Raw genomic sequence first — 16,857 nt, 5'->3', positions numbered from 1 at the left:
CTTTTGAGCAACTATCTCCCTGAACTGCCTCAGCGTTTTTCCCCATAGGCTACAATGAAAAGTCGCCTGCGCTAATGCACACACGGTGATGCGTTTTCAATAGTTGCCCAAAGTTGCCTCAGTGAGGCAATTTCAGGCAACTATTGAAAACGCATCGCCCTGTGTGCATTAGCGCAGGCGACTTTTCATTGTAGCCTATGGGGAAAAACGCTGAGGCAGTTCAGGGAGATAGTTGCTCAAAAGACAAGGAGATTAGTAGCCCGGCGACAAAATCTCCCAGAATCTCCTCGTGTGTCCTTACCCTTATCATGGGAAGCTCTGCCAAAGTGAATGTTGCTATTGCAGGGTTATCCAAGAAAAATTGCTTTGAGGACGAAAGTGGCTGCTCTGGGAGGAAAGCTATCTGAAACAACAGCAGGTAGCTTATCAATGACAAAAGAAAATAGTGTTGGTATCGCTTGTGATTCAGATAGCTCAGCAAATCTATGACCCCTTCCCTTCTTCGGAATACGGAAGTTGCTCCACTCTCCGGTCGTGACGCTGCCAAGCTGAAGCTAGTCCCGCCCACTCACAGAGCGAATGGATGTTTTGCATTAGTCGTCTACACTAACATGGGAGCGCGGAGTCCTAGGCTAGAGCGGCCACGGTGAGGGATCATATGAGGGCAGCAGAGGGCAAAAATGGGGTCGGGAGTGATCTGAATGAAGTAACTGGTATAGCTTGAATGACTCCTTACATTTATGGGAGTTGAGGGTGTTAGTAAAACGGATCATGTGTGCAGCATGTGGCAATTTGTTGCGAGGACCTAGTTTGCGATTGTAGCGAGAAGAAGTGACACATAGTACTGATGATATTGACTCATTAAATAATGGAGAAATGTATGACAATAACTCTTAAATAGTGGCAAGAGAAGTGTGACCACAGATGAGGGGGATGGGTGTAGTAAGCGAAGAGACAAAGGTGAAGTTAATATAACCTGTTTAAACATGTACTTTGTGCTTATATGGAGGCTATGTGGTGCAGCAGCCTTATTCTCATTCATTCCTGCAAACCATTTATACTTTATAGGTGGTGTTCACCTTTAAATTCACTTTTAGTATGATGTAGAGAGTGATATTCTGAGACCATGTGCAACTGGTTTAAATTTTTTGTTATTTGTGGGGTTTTTTTTGTGTCATTGCTGTTTCAGCATGTATCTGGTTGCTAGGATCCAAATTACCCTAGCAACCGTGAATTGATTTGAATAAAAGACCGGATTATGAATAGGACAGGGCCCATATAGAAAGATGAGTAATAAAAAGTAGCAATAACAATAAATCTGTCGCCTTACAGAGCATTTGGGGTTTTTTTTAGGTGGGGTCAGCGACTCCCATTTGAAATCTACTTAGAGTTAGCAAATACTTAAAAAACTATAACAAAAAATAAAGGCCAATTGAAAAGTTGCTTCGAATTAGCCATTCTATAACAGTTAACATAAACGTGAACCACCCCTTTAAATAAATGTTTATGTAATTTGAATAATATATAATATAACACCCTGTGACTGCAGTTGGCCACCTGTGGTCACAATAAAAGGGACAAGCTCCCTGCCTGCATGACACATGGTGTTTGCCTGACTCTCTTAAAAAAAAATGTCACTATTTGCTGAATTGACAAGTGCCAACTGTTTAGAGAGGTTTGCACCATTAGTGCAGGAGTTTGAAAAAAAGGTTGAGAGGTGCGGCAATAACTTGCATTGGACTAATGCTTCTGTAAACCATCCAGAGAGTTCCATTAGCCAAACTTGAAAAGTTACTTTACTTTACATACTGCTCTACAGAGATTTTTCATCATTCACATAGATCCCTCTCTCAGTGGCAGTGGGGCAGTGTATGCTCCTTAAAGGGTGGTTCACCTTTAAAGGGATACTTTCAATAGTGCTGCTCCAGCAGAATTCTGCACTGAAATCCATTTCTCAAAAGAGCAAACAGATTTTGTTATATTTAATTTTGAAATCTGACATAGGGCTAGACATTATCAGTTTCCCAGCTGCCCCAGTCATGTGACTTGTGCTCTGATAAACTTCAGTCACTCTTTACTGCTGTACTGCAAGTTGGAGTGATATCACCACCTCCCTTTCCACCCCCCCAGCAGCCTAACAAAAGAACAATGGGAAGGTAACCAGATAGCAGCTCCCTAACACAAGATAACAGCTGCCTGGTAGATCTAAGAACAGCACTTTATAGTAAAAGCCAAGTCCCACTGAGACTGATTTAGTTACATTAAGGGTTAGTTCACATAAGGGGATTCGGGGAAATGTTGTCACCTGGCGACTAATCGCCTCGTCTTCTGAGAGACAATCTCCCCGAACTGCCTCAGCGTGTTTTCCCATAGGCTATAATGAAAAGTCGCCTGCGCTAAAAGTGGCCATAGACACAAAGATTCGCTCGTTTGGCAATGTCGACAAACGAGCGGATCTTTCCCCGATATGCCATTAACGAGCATGGCTATACCGGGGGTAATCTGATTGTTCGGCCGAACATTCCGATTACGATGCGCAATGGGCTCCTGACCGATCGACCTGTGCTGTCGGCACACTCCACACACGATCCGAAAATTGTACGAATCCGCGACTTTTTATTATAGCCTATGGGAAAACACGCTGAGGCAGTTCGGGGAGATTGTCGCTCAGAAGACAAGGTGATTTTGTCGCCAGGTGACAAAATCTCCCCGAATCTCCTTGTGTGAACTAACCCTAAGTAGGAGAAATAACAGCCTGCCAGAAACTAGTTCCATCTTAAAGTGCTGGCACAAGTCACATGACTGGGGCAGCTGGGAAACTGACAGTATATCTAGCCCCATGTCAGATTTCAAAATTGAATATAAAAAAATCTGTTTTCTCTTTTGAGAAATGGATTTCAGTGCAGATTTCTGTTGGAGCAGCACTATTAACTGATGCGTTTTGAAAAAACAGTATCAATTTAAGGTAACTTTAATATGATATAGAACAGCCAATTCTAAGCAACTTTTTAATTGCTTTTCATTATTTATTTTTTATAGTTATTTGCCTTTTTCTTTGCAGCTTTCAAATGGCTGTCGCTGACTCCCTTCTAAAAAACAAATGCTCTGTAAGGCTACAAATGTATTGTTATCGTTACTTTTTATTACTGATCCTTTTATTCAGGCCCTCTCCTATTCATATTCCAGTCTCTTATTCAAATTAATGCATTATTGCTAGGGTAATTTGGACCCTAGTTACCAGATTGGTTAATATGCAAATTGAAGAGCTGCTGATTAAAAAGCTAAATAACTCAAAAACCTTCAATAATAAAAAATTAAAACAAATTCCAATTTGTCTCAGAATATCACTCTCTACATCATACCAAAAGTTATCTCAAAGGTGAACAACCCCTTTAACACACTATACACACATGTGTGTAGCCTGCTTTTAGGAGTGTGGGAGGAAACTTTGGTGGGTAATATACAAACTCATTGCAGGTAATAAGAATTAAACTCAGGATCCCAGCTAAACAATGAGCTGCAATTAGAGTTAGATTTGCTTTGCAAAAATATGTCTCTGCAAAAGTGAAAATTATAAAAATGCTCGTACAATAACAGTTCTAGCATTATTTTCTTTTCATTGATTTGTAACTTTGCAGATCTCTTCCAACATGTTTTAACTTAAACTCTCTGCTTATAGGCCACGTTTGGATCTGATTTTCTTGCGAAGGTTCCTAAACCTGTGTGTTGTCCTCTTCCCTCGCTGGTCATCTCAGAATGTGCTTATGTTCCTCACCCTGCTTATGGTGGCCCTTACAGGTAGAAACATCCTCTTCCAATTTACCTCTTTCTCCAGTCTGCTTTTCTGTTTGTAGGCTTCTGAATTTTTGTTCATATGCACAGATATACGTTCTGAAACCAAAATCATGGTGCATTATAAATACTTCTGTATTAGCATTTAATATCATACTTCTAATTAATCAAGGTCTTCTGGACTTATTCCCTTTGTATCTATGTTAGCATTTGGAGCTGAATTGGACAATTGGTTATTTTGTAAATTGTCTACATGCATGGATGGTAAGAGTGCACTCATTTGATTGAACAGTTTGTTCATCATGAAATTATCCCATTATATTCCTGGCTGGCTGATGAATGCTTTTGGCTGGCCAGGTTTTCCATTTTGGAGGCCCCAAAAGAGAGTATTTGCACGCACACAGCAAAATAGAAATTAGAAGGAACGCTGCTTCCATGCTACCTTGTTTAGCAATCTTTTAACAGAGCGAGTGCTCCCTTTGGTGATTTACCTTACAGCTTTCAGGAATAGACAATGCTGAAAGACAGGCAGACAGTAAATTTAAGACAGCAGTTTGAAGTGTCGAGAAAAGAAAGGAGAAAAGTGAACTAGATTTGTGATTTTAACCGTGCCTATATAATATAGGAGGTTGGGGTAGAGATATGTAGATGCAACAGTGCCCCCTATAGTTATGTGTACCCTGAACTAATATTGGTAGATGCTTTAGGGGTTTTGTATGCAGTAAAAAGTGAACATGTTTAAGACCAATGTCTTAAACCACCTCCTACTTTTACTTCTCTGGTCCCACAGGTTCATTTTATGCATGTAATCTGTTGTTCATCCTAGTTTCCTGTCTCTGCAGGCCAGTTGTTGGTGTACCAGGTTGGAATACTGCCCAGTCAATTTTATGGCGTTCTGGCAGATAGAGATCTGCACGGATTTCAGCGCCTCTCGATCCTTGCGTTGTTACTGATCTTTCTCAACTCAATCGTAAGGCTGGATTAAAAAAGCATCACGTTGATCTGTTTGTGCCCACTCACATTTTAACACCTGAGACTCATGCTGTATAAATAGTTCATCTAACAAATATGTCACATGTAAATGCTTCCTGTTTTGGTTGCATAACATAAAGCATAAGCGATAAATCAGTACAACAGTATGTCAGCTATTTTTTTTGGACACCAGGATTGCACCAAGCACACTTCTAGTAGTCGCAGTCGTAGTGAATTTTGTGAAATTGTTGGATAAAAAAGCAACATTTTCCCAGAACTACAGTGCTCTGAATTAGTTGAATTTAATCTGTAACCTGATTTAAATCCAGCCTTTTAGCTGGAGACTGTCTGGAGATCGAGACCATCATTCATTGTATGTAGTTTTACATGTTCCATTTATAATCAGTAAATTCTTGGTCCACCATTTTTTTTTTTTCAAACAACATTTTTTATTTGAGCAACAGTTGTAAGATCAGTTATCCATTATTACATACATACTGTCCTGCACAGAAATGGTCCACCATTTTAATGCTACATCTTCCTGTAAAAAATATTCTAACAAGTGTTGCATTAGCACTTCACATTGTTAAATATTATTTGTAGGACAATACTTTTAATATGATGCAGCTCTCCCAGATTATGCTGAACCTTTAGCATATTTTGCTCCTGGATTTCCTGAATCACTCACTCAGCACTGCTTTCGATCAAAGAACTTATATTTACCTTATTATTGAAATTCTGGCACCAGGTAGAGCACAAGCGATGTATCCACTCCAGAGCATCAAAAAACAAAGTGAGATCAGGAATAGGGAGGCACTGGGATGTACATCCAGCAACACTTACAAACAGTTAACCCCCTACAATTTTTCTGCAAAGCTCCAGTAGTTGTGATTAGGGATGCACCGAATCCAGGATTTGGTTTGGGATTCGGCCTTTTTCAGCAGGATTCGGCCTTTTTCAGCAGGATTCGAATTCGGCCGAATTCTTCTGCCCGGACGAACCGAATCCGAATCTGCATATTATTAAAATAAGAGTTGGGGAGGGAAATTTCGTGACTTTTTGTCACAAAACAAGGAATGTTTTTCCCCTTCCCACCCTTAATTTGCATATGCAAATTAGGGCTCAGTTCGGTTTTCGGCCGAATCTTTTGCGAAGGATTCGGGGGTTTGGCCAAATCCAAAATAGTTGTGATGCATTTTTAGCAACCTCTTACAGTAAACAGCTAGTGGACACTGGCAGTGTTGATGAAATCGCAACGGGTCATTTAAATGTCTCTTTATAGTATTACTGTTACTAAGTCATGATATCAGTTTTAAAAATAATACAATTATGCCAAAATGAAAAATATTTCTAAGTTAAGTGCTTTTTGTTTTGTAGCTGTGCAGTGTTGAGCAGTATGTTAGCAAATTGGCCTATGTGAGTTGCCGCCGTGATATGACTGGATTTCTGCATAGGTTGTACTTCCACAAACAGGTGTATTACACACTTAGTGTGCAGCACCCACACATCGACAATCCGTAAGTGTCACTTGGAAATGGTATAGTAGGAATATCAATCTATATATCAATCAATATAATCAAGATCTGGTGGGGGTGTTGTTGGGGGAGATATTATTCTGAGATAGTCAAAGAAAGACTGAGTATAGGGTATGTATTTTACTATTGAACTGATAGATGCAAGAAGTGGTGATATATGTGGAGGAGAGTTGTCTTATAGTAAACTTCTAATACATGTTGTGACAAATCAGGAATATATATAAACTTAGGTGTAGCCACTGTAAATGTAGAATGCTGTGTGTTCATGAAAATTAGGTAAAATCAAAGTGCTAATTTGTGCTTTCAGAGATCAACGAATGACACAGGACGTAGAAAGGCTGTGTCGGGAGCTTAGCTCTTGTGCCAGCCAAGTCTTGACAACACCTTTCACCCTGGTGTATTACTCCTACCAGTGTGCTGTAAAGTAAGTCAGTCTTCATGTACAGTACCCATTATTTGCTTGATTGTATAACATATTTAGGAAATGCAAAAGGAGACGTTGAACTCTTAAACAGAGACTTGTTTTCCTTAAAAATCCTGCTATGTCCTGAGTTATTCAACTCAGCAAATAGATGTTCTTCTATTACCTACTGCACTTTATTTTTTTATGCATAGTTAACCATAGTACAGCCCACATACATTTTCTACTGTGGACATTAAATAATCTTGTTGGGTGTATTTATTTTTTAAATGTTTTTTAGTAAACTTAAGGCATGGTCATCCAAAGAAAAAAAACCTTTAAGTGGAAAATTCAAGATCCCAAAATAACAGATACCATACCTGTGATAAGCAAGATTTTTAAGTGTACAAATGGACTAAACTTTTAACAATAGGATTAAATATGTGGATGTTAACATTTGGGAAATGATTTTAAGGCAATGACACACGGGAGGATTTGTTGGCCACAAGTAGATTACATTATTCTCTCCTATTTGGCTCTTGCATTTTCCCTCAATTGAGCTGAATCTCAGTGAGCAGTGTAATTTAATTTTCCAAACAACTTTTTACACTGGTTTGCGTTATTTCAAAATTTTTCTTGTGGTGATTCCTTGGGTGCTCCGCCTCTGGCATCCCTTTATAGATTCAATCTGTAGTAAAGTTTTGGAAACACTCACAAACGCAGCTTAACTGCAATTAGGCTTTTATTCCATTACCACACAACATGTTTCGGGCACCCGGCCCTTTCTCAAGTGTGCAGCAGTTGCACAGTGTACAGCAAGGCATTTTTGGGGAGATATATCACCTGTGGTAGAGATTATTTTTAGTGCGGGCAACAAGTTTCCCTGTGTGTCATTGCCTTTATCCATTCTTGTGCAGTTTTTTTTTTTAAACTTGTGTTGTGGATTTTTTTTTATATTGCAGCACAGGATGGATGGGTCCAGTCTCTATTTTTGGGTATTTTGTCATTGGGTCTTTGCTGAACAAAGTATTGATGGGTCCTGTAATACCAAAACTGGTTCAACAGGAGAAGCTAGAAGGAGATTTTCGGTGAGTAGGAAAGGGTGCTGTCAAATTGCTTATAGTGGGAAGTAGTTCTAAATATCTTGATTGTTTGGCTATATAAATGTCTTTCATTACTTTTGTTCAGTATATAATCCTGTATATGCTAATATATTTTGCTAAATAGTACAGGCTGCATTCGAAGTGTTCTGTCACACTCACAAGAACTGTTTCTCTGCTGTCCAAGAAACACCCTTGGCAGCATCCTACAGATAACAGTCAACTTTCCGTTCAAAAGATATAGACAGAATAATACAGAAATTCTCAGACTTTACATGCTTGACAATGTCTGTATTCATATATATTAGTTAGTCATCCTAGGCCCAGTTGGGTTTTGGTTCATCAGGGGCTTGGCCATGCTGCACTAACTTGGATTGGCGAACGCCCATGCTGAGAGTGAGCTGGAGACCTCGAAAAGGGAGGGCAGGAGCCTGCTTCTTCTTTCCTGCTTCTTTGTCACTGAAGTTTAGTTCAAGTAGAGCCACACAGGGATTGGATGGGTGAAGTTTAAACTATTCCTCCAGCCTATCCAATCCCCATGCGGCTTTACCAGGACTTAACTTCAGTTACAAATTAACACAATGAATCCAAGTAAGTTAGAGCCACTGGACACCAAGATGTGTTTTAGTTTTTAACTACTAGACTCCTGGGGGGGGCTCATAATATCATTGTACGGATTTCTGATGGCAGCCCTGCACATCAGTCTCTCTTTGCAAAGGGCAGCTGCTGCATTCAGTGTTATTAGTAATGATTTGAGTACAAGGTGCCTGCTTTTACACATTGATAGTTTCAATAGCGCTTGGAGAGTTCATTGTGCACAACGCATTTGCAACGCATCTTCTCCAAGGCAAATGCTCCAGTAATTAGTTATACTTGTGCAAGCAACAATGTGCCTCTCTGATAACCATCTGGTCACCTTTCCCAGCTGCTCTCCTGCTACTCATGCTGTCTGTTCAGTTGTATCTTGTTGTCCTGTACAAACCAACACACATTGCGGCATTAGCTTCACACGGGTTTGTGGAGCACCTCCCTGCTGATTGGGGCTCTGTGAATCAACTGTGCCAATTATTTAACTGGGAGATATCCAATCCAGGGCAGAAACTAGGGTTTGGCAGAAGAGGAATGTGTCTAAGGCGCAATATGTGGGGGGGAGGAGTCTAGGGTTTTAGAAGACGCCAGATTGACTCTTTGATACTTTGTCTATTTACTACCCTCACCCCTATCACTCTCTCATGCATCGCTCATGAATGCGCACAGGGGTGTAGGGCGGTTGCAATTGACCCATTAAACTACATACACCCACAACCAAAATCCTTGGGTCTCCACAATCTTAGTTCTTGTATTTTTAGTAATACTATTGCTCTGCAGAATCAATCCTAGCATTTCCCCTTTATTAAATGTTCAACAGAAGTGCATTGCATAGTTATGTGCTGAACATGTTTTCGAGTGTTGTTTTAATTGTTAGAACCCAATGTTTTTTTGTTTGTTTTTTATAGCTAAACAGGGCAAATAGGGAAATTTAAGCTACTCTTTGTTTGGTCATTGTGAGGTAGTTTATTATATTACCAAACCAAATGTGGAGTAGCCTCAATTTGCACTGTAGTTCTAGAACTGTTCTTATGTTGGGTATAGCCTTAATAACTGAGAAAAGAAAGGGGGTGCACAGACCCAGCAGCTAGATAAATCAGCCCTAATATGTTTATACTCTACTATAATCATGTGGAAAATTTGAGGCGCATGATGGTGGGTGTGTATTTTTTTTAATACTAAAAGCTTTTCAAAACTTCTAATAGAGGTATGGGCTGCAGTGGGAATTATAGGTTACACTCAGTAGAGTAACTTTGTGGTTAATTCAGAAGTATTATATTGCTTCAACAAATCTTCATCTTTTATTATATCGGTCTTAGGAGCATTGGCTCCACTATTTTCTTCTTAGTTTTTGTGCACATTCTTTTTTTAAAAACCATGTGCACACTCTTAAAAAAATTATTTGTTTCACTAAAAATTCCTTGTGTGTACCAAATTTATTGTGAGCGCTGGTCTCAATTTGTGTAGGTGTATGAGCACATAGCTTAGAGGGAACAGTGATTACGAGGTATGTTGTTCTTGCTATATTCACTTTTTAATTATTAGCATTTTATTTTAAATAAAAATCTATATACATTAAAGCACTGTAGTGTATTAATTATTGTGACTAACAAGATTGCTGTTTGCTATATACAGTGTCCTAACGGAATTCACATTTTATCTTACAGTTACAAGCATGTGCAAGTTCGTGTAAATGCTGAGGCAGCCGCTTTCTACAGGTACTGCACCTGAGTGAAAACCAGGTGGAAATGGGATGGTAATGTAGAGTACCTGAACATAACTGTAGTTATGTTGAAGTGCAGCAAGATGCTCTCTGTGTATCTGACATCTAACTGCTACCTTGTGTATGTAGTTCCTATCTATACTGAATGATGATTGGTGTAGAATATTATGTGAAAGAGAATAGCATGATGAGCCCAAGACACTGAGGGGAACTCCCAGGTCTCTTGTTCTCTACTGTGGTTTCTTACAGAGGTTTGAGTGTTTCTGTGTATGTCTATGTATCACAATAAACAACAAAGTACCTACTGCATATAAATCATGGTTTTGTGAAATGAGGATATTGCAGGGGAGAGTCAATTTCATGAAAACGCAGAGCAGGGATTTAGAACATTTAACACAGAGAGCAGACATTTCCTTGGAATTACAAATAATAAAATCGTTACAATGGCAAAAACTACAAACAGATGTACACATTAGAAGATAATATATACCACCACTGAGGGCGTAGGGAGTAATAGAACTGAATTGGTGAAGATGGCTTAGAAAATGTGTAGTGAACTGAAATCCAGTTAGAATTGCATTTGCAATAACATACCATACCATAAATTATCTTACCTATTACCAAGTAATTTTCAATGCATAGTAACATAGTAAGTTAGGTTGAAAAACTTAAGGTCCATCAAGTCTATATATTACCTAGCTAGTTGAAACTAGGGATGCACTGGACCCTTTAAAATAAAATACTGCTGTTAGTATCCACAGTCAGAGTATTGTCCTGTGCTACTTTCTTTTAGAGCAGGCTCTGTGGAACTCTCTCGAACGGGCAGCCGTCTCCAGAAACTTATTGTAGCCCAGAAGGATTTGATTAATCAGGAGCTGTGGCTGAACCGTGAGTAGGGGGTCAGTGGGAACCAAAGACAAATGCAGTCGAATGCTACAGAAGGCAATGCTTTGCAATGTTTGTTTACAGTTGGTACAAACACCTTTAATTACCTGGGTGGTATCCTGAGTTACATGATCATTGCTGTCCCAATCTTCACTGGCGTTTATGCAGACTTGAGCCCAGCAGAACTGAGTGAACTTATCAGCAAGGTGGGTAGAAGAGCTCACTGCAAAGTATTACATATGCCCATTAACAAAATGGAACTGGGACAGGGAAATGTAGAAATTAAGTATAAACCACATTACACTCCAAATTGTAGTTGTTTCGAAGACTGATCTATGAAGGTTTTCATTCATCCAGGTCATGGTATATTTAGTAGAAGTAAATCTAGAGCAACAGGACTTGCTGATTAATGACGTTTCACTTTTCATCCGAACAGCTTCTTCAGTTCAATTGACTGTTAAGGGAAATCCTTGGAATATAATAATCCAGTCATAATGGTGTAGTGTAACTATCCAAAGTGAACTGAAACTCACAGAGGTTGTGAATGCTGTTTAGTTACAGTGAAAGAAGTACCATTGTGTCATGCAACTCAAAGAGGCAGGTGTTACTTGTGAGAGCTGCATGAATGGAGGTGTGAATTGTTATTGGATTATTGGAAGAGTTTAAATGCCCTGGATTTCCCATACCAGTCAGTTGAACTGAAGACGCTGCTCGGATGAGTAGTGAAACAATTTCAATGATTAATCAGCAAGTCCAGTTGATCTAGATGTGGCCCATAGCCACAGACTTTTTACTTATTTTGGACAGTTTATAAAATCCCACCAATATTTTCTTGCAGGTGATATTTGCAAATTGATGTAATTCTAGAAGTATAGGGCAGGTAGAAAATATCCCTTAGAAAAGAAAATGGATTAGTACCCTCTATGAGAGGGGTGAGCTCAACCTTTGCATTTGGAGCCTGTGTTTTAAGTATAGATGTATTAGCATTATGCCAGCAGAAGAACAGATTGTGTTTTTTGTCCGTTCGCTGACCGCAAACCAGTTTGCTTCTGCGGCCTGTTCCTCAGCATAATACTCCAGTAGCTTTATATCCTACCTCTTCTGACAACTATTCCCTTTGGTAACCTCAAGGTTTTAATGTTTCCCTTTAACTTTTCAGAATGCATTTGTGTCAATTTACCTCATCAGTTGCTTCAGTAAACTCATTGACCTATCCAGCAGCCTCTGTGATGTGGCTGGCTACACACATAGGTTAGTAATTTGGTGTGTGTGTATATGTTTTTAGGTATTCTTATAGTTATCGTTCTGGTGTGTCACACGGTGTCATTTAACAGGATTGCAGAGCTGAAGGAGGTGATGCTGGATATCTCTAGGTCACACAATTGTTCCAATAACACAGTGGAACCTCAAGACACAAACAAGTATGTTTCCAAGGAGTTGTGTAGCAGTAGATTATTTGTTCTCTATTTAATTGTTTGACAACAATTAAACCATAGTTTAGATTTATGCTATATAACTTCCTGATCTGTAATGTTCTTGAACTATCATATGTTAAAATGTGATCCTCTTATTGTAGCACATTGGAGGCAAAAGCAGGTGACCCTGTGCTTATTCTGGATGATATAACCATTACTACCCCAGGAGCAGAGTGCACACTTGTGCGTGACCTAAGTCTGCAGGTGTGTGAAGGGAGCAACATTCTGATAACAGGAGACTCTGGCAGTGGCAAATCCTCCATATTGCGTGTTTTGGCTGGGCTTTGGGGAACCAAACGAGGTCAGTGTTAACTGCTTTATGTTGGGTTACCCCTTGCCTCCACACATCTTTTGTTTTTGTATCACGTTTTTTTATTCATCATGATTCAATGCATATTCCATTGTAAGAGACAATGTCTACCTTTTTTAAGTTTCAATTTAGGAAGCATTTAAATGTAATTTTCTTATCACTGCTTACATACAATTTCACCTACTGCAGTGTCTCCTACAATGGAGTAGCATCTTCTCCCCTACCTGTTGGGGTTCCTCAAGGCTCTGTCTTGGGCCCCTTATTATTCTCCTTCTATACTTCCTCTCTCGACAAACTAATCAACTCGTAGGGCTTCCAATACGACCTCTATTCTGACGATACTCAGATCTATCTCTCCCAGAACTCCTAACTTGGGTATCCTCCTGATTGTCCGCTGTCTCTATTTGGATGTCACAACGCTACCTTAAGTTAAACCTCTCAACAGAAATGGTTCTCTTTCCTCCAACTAACACCCGTAACATCCTGGAAGTATCTATCGTAGTTAACAATTCCACTATCACCCCATCTCCCCAGGCCCGGTGCCTTGGGGTTAAACTAGATTCTGCCCTGTCCTTCGCTCCTCATATACAGTCACTTATTAAATCATGTCACTTCCACCTAAGATCATTTATCACCCAAAATGCCGCCAAAATTCTTATTCACTCATATCACATCTTGACTACTGTAACTCTATATGAATTGGCCTTCCTCCAGTCCATGAACGCTGCCACAAGGCTTATACACCTCAGCAACCACTCTTCCTCTGCTATGTCACTCTGCCAATCCCTGCACTGGCTTCCGCTACCTTGCTTTTGCAAATTCAATTAATGACCCTGACATTCAAAGCACATCATAACTCACTATATACTCGCCCAAACGCTTTCTACGCTCCTCTACTGACCTGCCACCTAACTCTTCTCTCATTACCACCTCACATGCCTGCATCCAAGATTTTGCAAGGGCTTTCAAGAAATCTCTTAAGATGCACTTATTTAGATAAGCCTACCCTCACTCTGCTTAACTACCAAATGCAATACCATATACAGTAAAGCATCTCTCATCCACCTTATTCTGATCTTGCCCAATCCTATGCCTTGTGTCTTATCCCCTTCCCTTTAGATTGTAAGCCCTTTTGCATTGGGCCTTCTTCACCCTCTGTACCTGTATTGGTTGTGATGTATGTAACTCCATATGTTCTACGTATGTAATTCAGGTGATTTAGTTATATAAACACATTTACTTTACAGTGCTGCACAATATGTTGGTACTCTATAAATGCATTTTAATAATAATAATAATATTAATAATAATACTGCACCTATCCAAAATTCTAATGTTAGATTTTTTTTTCATGTCTTTGCTTCTTTGCCCTCACTAGCTGATCTCTTTCCCTAGGTCAAGTTTCTGTTCTCACACAATTTGGCCCCCATGGGGTCATTTTTCTTCCACAAAAGCCATTCCTCAGTGATGGAAGTTTAAGGGAACAGGTAAGAACTGCAACATTTAATTTCTGCCTTCCCCTAAAACTACCAAGCAGCTTATTGGCCCATGTATGGGGCCCTCCAAAGGGCCTGCCGACTGATATCTGGACAAAAATTGGTATCTAGCCAAAACATTCAATGTAAAAAATAGTTACAGAGAAAAGTTACTTATTAATGCAATTTGAGTAATTAAGAAGGACTGTAAAGTCCCCAGGGATCCCCTCAATAAACCAGTTAATTTATATTATGTATGTTTAATGTTTTTGTAATGTTAAAACTGGATGCCGCCTCCCTAAATCTGGAACTGAATTGTCAAAATAACAAAATTTATTGATTTCAGGTGATTTACCCATTAATTGAAGTTTACCCAGATTCTGGTGAGTTTTTTTTCTTATGCATCTATAACTGTTTTTACTTCATCCCCTTTTTTGTATTGATCTTTATGTCTATTTAGTGAAATGTAGCAATGGGGGCTCTTGCTTTATTATGTCTTTGTGATGTGTCTCCTTGCACCCTAATTTCTGACTGCTGCCAAATTTGTAGCCCCCCCATTATTTATAGCTCAACTATACTTTGTTCTTATTCATTTATACCTCCATCAGTGTTCAACACTAATATCTATCAACTCAACAACATCTTCCCTTCCTTAGAGCTAATAGCCACCAGGGATATGTATAATCTTCTTAACAGTGAGCCGCATCACAGAAATAAGCAAGCTCCTGCTCCTTAAACAGACATTTATATATATATATATATATATATATATATATATATATATATCCCCTATCATAGGCCTTAATGTTTCTATTCACTCTCTACCATATTTTTTTCTGCACATTCCTCAGGGTGGGTTGATGATGAAAGGATACTGAAATCACTTGAGATGGCTGGGCTGGTAAGACGTTTGCACTACAAACACACCTTATAAGCATTCCCTTCTTTTAAGCTACTGCCATACGTGGCTATTTCTCCACCTGCGTATAAGCGGAATACTGTGAGAATGCATTTTCACCCCAAATTTCTCTCTGTGTGTCTACACTCAGGCCAGTGCCATGCCTGTCAGAACAGATACATCATGGAGCGGATCGGCTGTTTGACCACCTGCGTTTATACCCAGATGTTAAAACAGCCACGTTTTGCAGTATTTATACCCCTTTCTCACACATTCTTTGACTCTATTAGAGTGCATTGCTTTGTCTCACTGATTGCCTCTTTATACTCTTACACTTACTGTAACCACTCTACCATGCTTTCTTTGATAAGGTCTTTTTTGTGAACAGAGCAGGGTAATAAGGCACAGGGTATAGAGAGATTCCCCCATGTTTACATTCAAACCGCAAAAACTGTTCTGAAGTTGCCCTTACTTTGTTTCCAAAAGGTATCTCTGATAAACAGAACAGGTGGACTTGATCAAAAGGTGGACTGGAACTGGTGAGACTGAGGAAGTGTGGCCTAGCATGTGCTCTTCCCCAATGGTATTTTTGCTTTTTGTCTGAAATTACATTTTAATTCTTACAGGGCAGAAGTTTTATCTCCAGGAGAAATGCAGCGTTTGGCTTTTACACGGCTTTTCTATCTACAACCAAAATATGCAGGTCAGAGAATATCTGTGAATGAGTGCTATTTGTCCTAATATGCACGTCCATGCATACTTGCATACACTGCTGTGTTTCTTTCAGTCTTAGATGAAGTTAGCAGTGCTCTCAGTGAACAAGCTGAGCAGGAGCTGTACAGAGGTTGTCAAGAGCTTGGAATGACTCTTATAAGTGTGGGACACAGACGCAGCCTACAGGAGGTTTGTTTATCACACATATGAAGCAAATATATAATCATAATCATCAGTGGCATGTAAACTATTCCCTCTTTTTAGGCACAAAGGCTTTTTAGGCTTTGTGCTCTTGTGGTTGTGCTTGTTTTTTTCCTTACATACATGATACAAGATACACAAGCAACATCAGTTTGCCCAATCACACTCTAGTATCTTCTTTGTCAGAAGTCAGAAACTATGTAAAAACAAAGATACACATACACTTAATTGGGATGGGGGGTGCATTTATTGAGAAGCACATGGAGAAATGATTTCATTACATGCTTCTACTATCAAATAAATAGGGTACATTCCCCAGCTACGCGTGGGTTCTGAATATTACCATATATAAGAGCGCATTTTATTGTATGGACATAACCCCATAGTTTATGTTCCATCCCTCAATACGTTTTCTAAAATTATGCTAGTATCATTTCCTTCGTAGCATATAGACACTCTATCTGTTTAGAAAACCCTTCGTATTCAGACATGAACTGCTAGGGACCCAACTGTTTGGACAATATCGATAACCATCACAATGAACTAAATAACATAGTTGTAAAATTATTGCTCCATTAGAATTAACTAAACATGTACCATTTCACGAGAATCGCCTGGAAGTGTTTTCTCCAATCTCCCGGAACTTAGTTACATTAAGGTATAGATGTTATACTGATACAAATACAAGGAAAGAAAGCATGTCCGATAAGCCAGAAAACAGAATCGATATAACGAGTCTAACATAAGGAGAGACAATCACTACTAGACATAATCCATTAATAGCATTAG

The 16,857-nt window shown here is 39.3% G+C and overlaps 1 protein-coding gene across 3 annotated transcripts; it reads left to right on the top strand.

Moving 5' to 3' along the window:
* Positions 1-419: 419 nt before the first annotated feature.
* abcd4.L (ATP binding cassette subfamily D member 4 L homeolog) lies at positions 420-16,380 on the top strand. 3 transcript variants are annotated; one of them, XM_041572967.1, is made up of 18 exons: positions 421-646; positions 3,680-3,798; positions 4,635-4,762; positions 6,142-6,281; positions 6,607-6,723; positions 7,662-7,787; positions 10,055-10,105; positions 10,904-10,998; positions 11,080-11,201; positions 12,155-12,246; positions 12,330-12,416; positions 12,572-12,771; positions 14,176-14,267; positions 14,602-14,638; positions 15,107-15,156; positions 15,640-15,692; positions 15,780-15,856; positions 15,941-16,380. In XM_041572967.1, the coding sequence occupies exons 1-18, from the start codon at positions 486-488 to the stop codon at positions 16,075-16,077; spliced, it is 1,884 nt and encodes a 627-aa protein (XP_041428901.1). In that variant the 5' UTR covers positions 421-485; the 3' UTR covers positions 16,078-16,380. The 3 variants fall into 3 exon arrangements, 2 of the variants coding, with proteins under 2 accessions (XP_041428901.1, XP_041428902.1); XR_005963410.1 differs by lacking the exon at positions 15,107-15,156 and having other exon boundaries at positions 420-646; positions 15,941-16,006; XM_041572968.1 differs by lacking the exon at positions 4,635-4,762 and having other exon boundaries at positions 511-646.
* The last annotated feature ends 477 nt before the right edge of the window (positions 16,381-16,857 follow it).

Source organism: Xenopus laevis, chromosome 8L, assembly GCF_017654675.1.
Source record: "Xenopus laevis strain J_2021 chromosome 8L, Xenopus_laevis_v10.1, whole genome shotgun sequence".
In the NCBI taxonomy this organism is placed as follows: domain Eukaryota; kingdom Metazoa; phylum Chordata; class Amphibia; order Anura; family Pipidae; genus Xenopus; species Xenopus laevis.
Note: the sequence above shows the minus strand (reverse complement) of the source record. Positions and strands in the feature narration are given on the sequence as shown.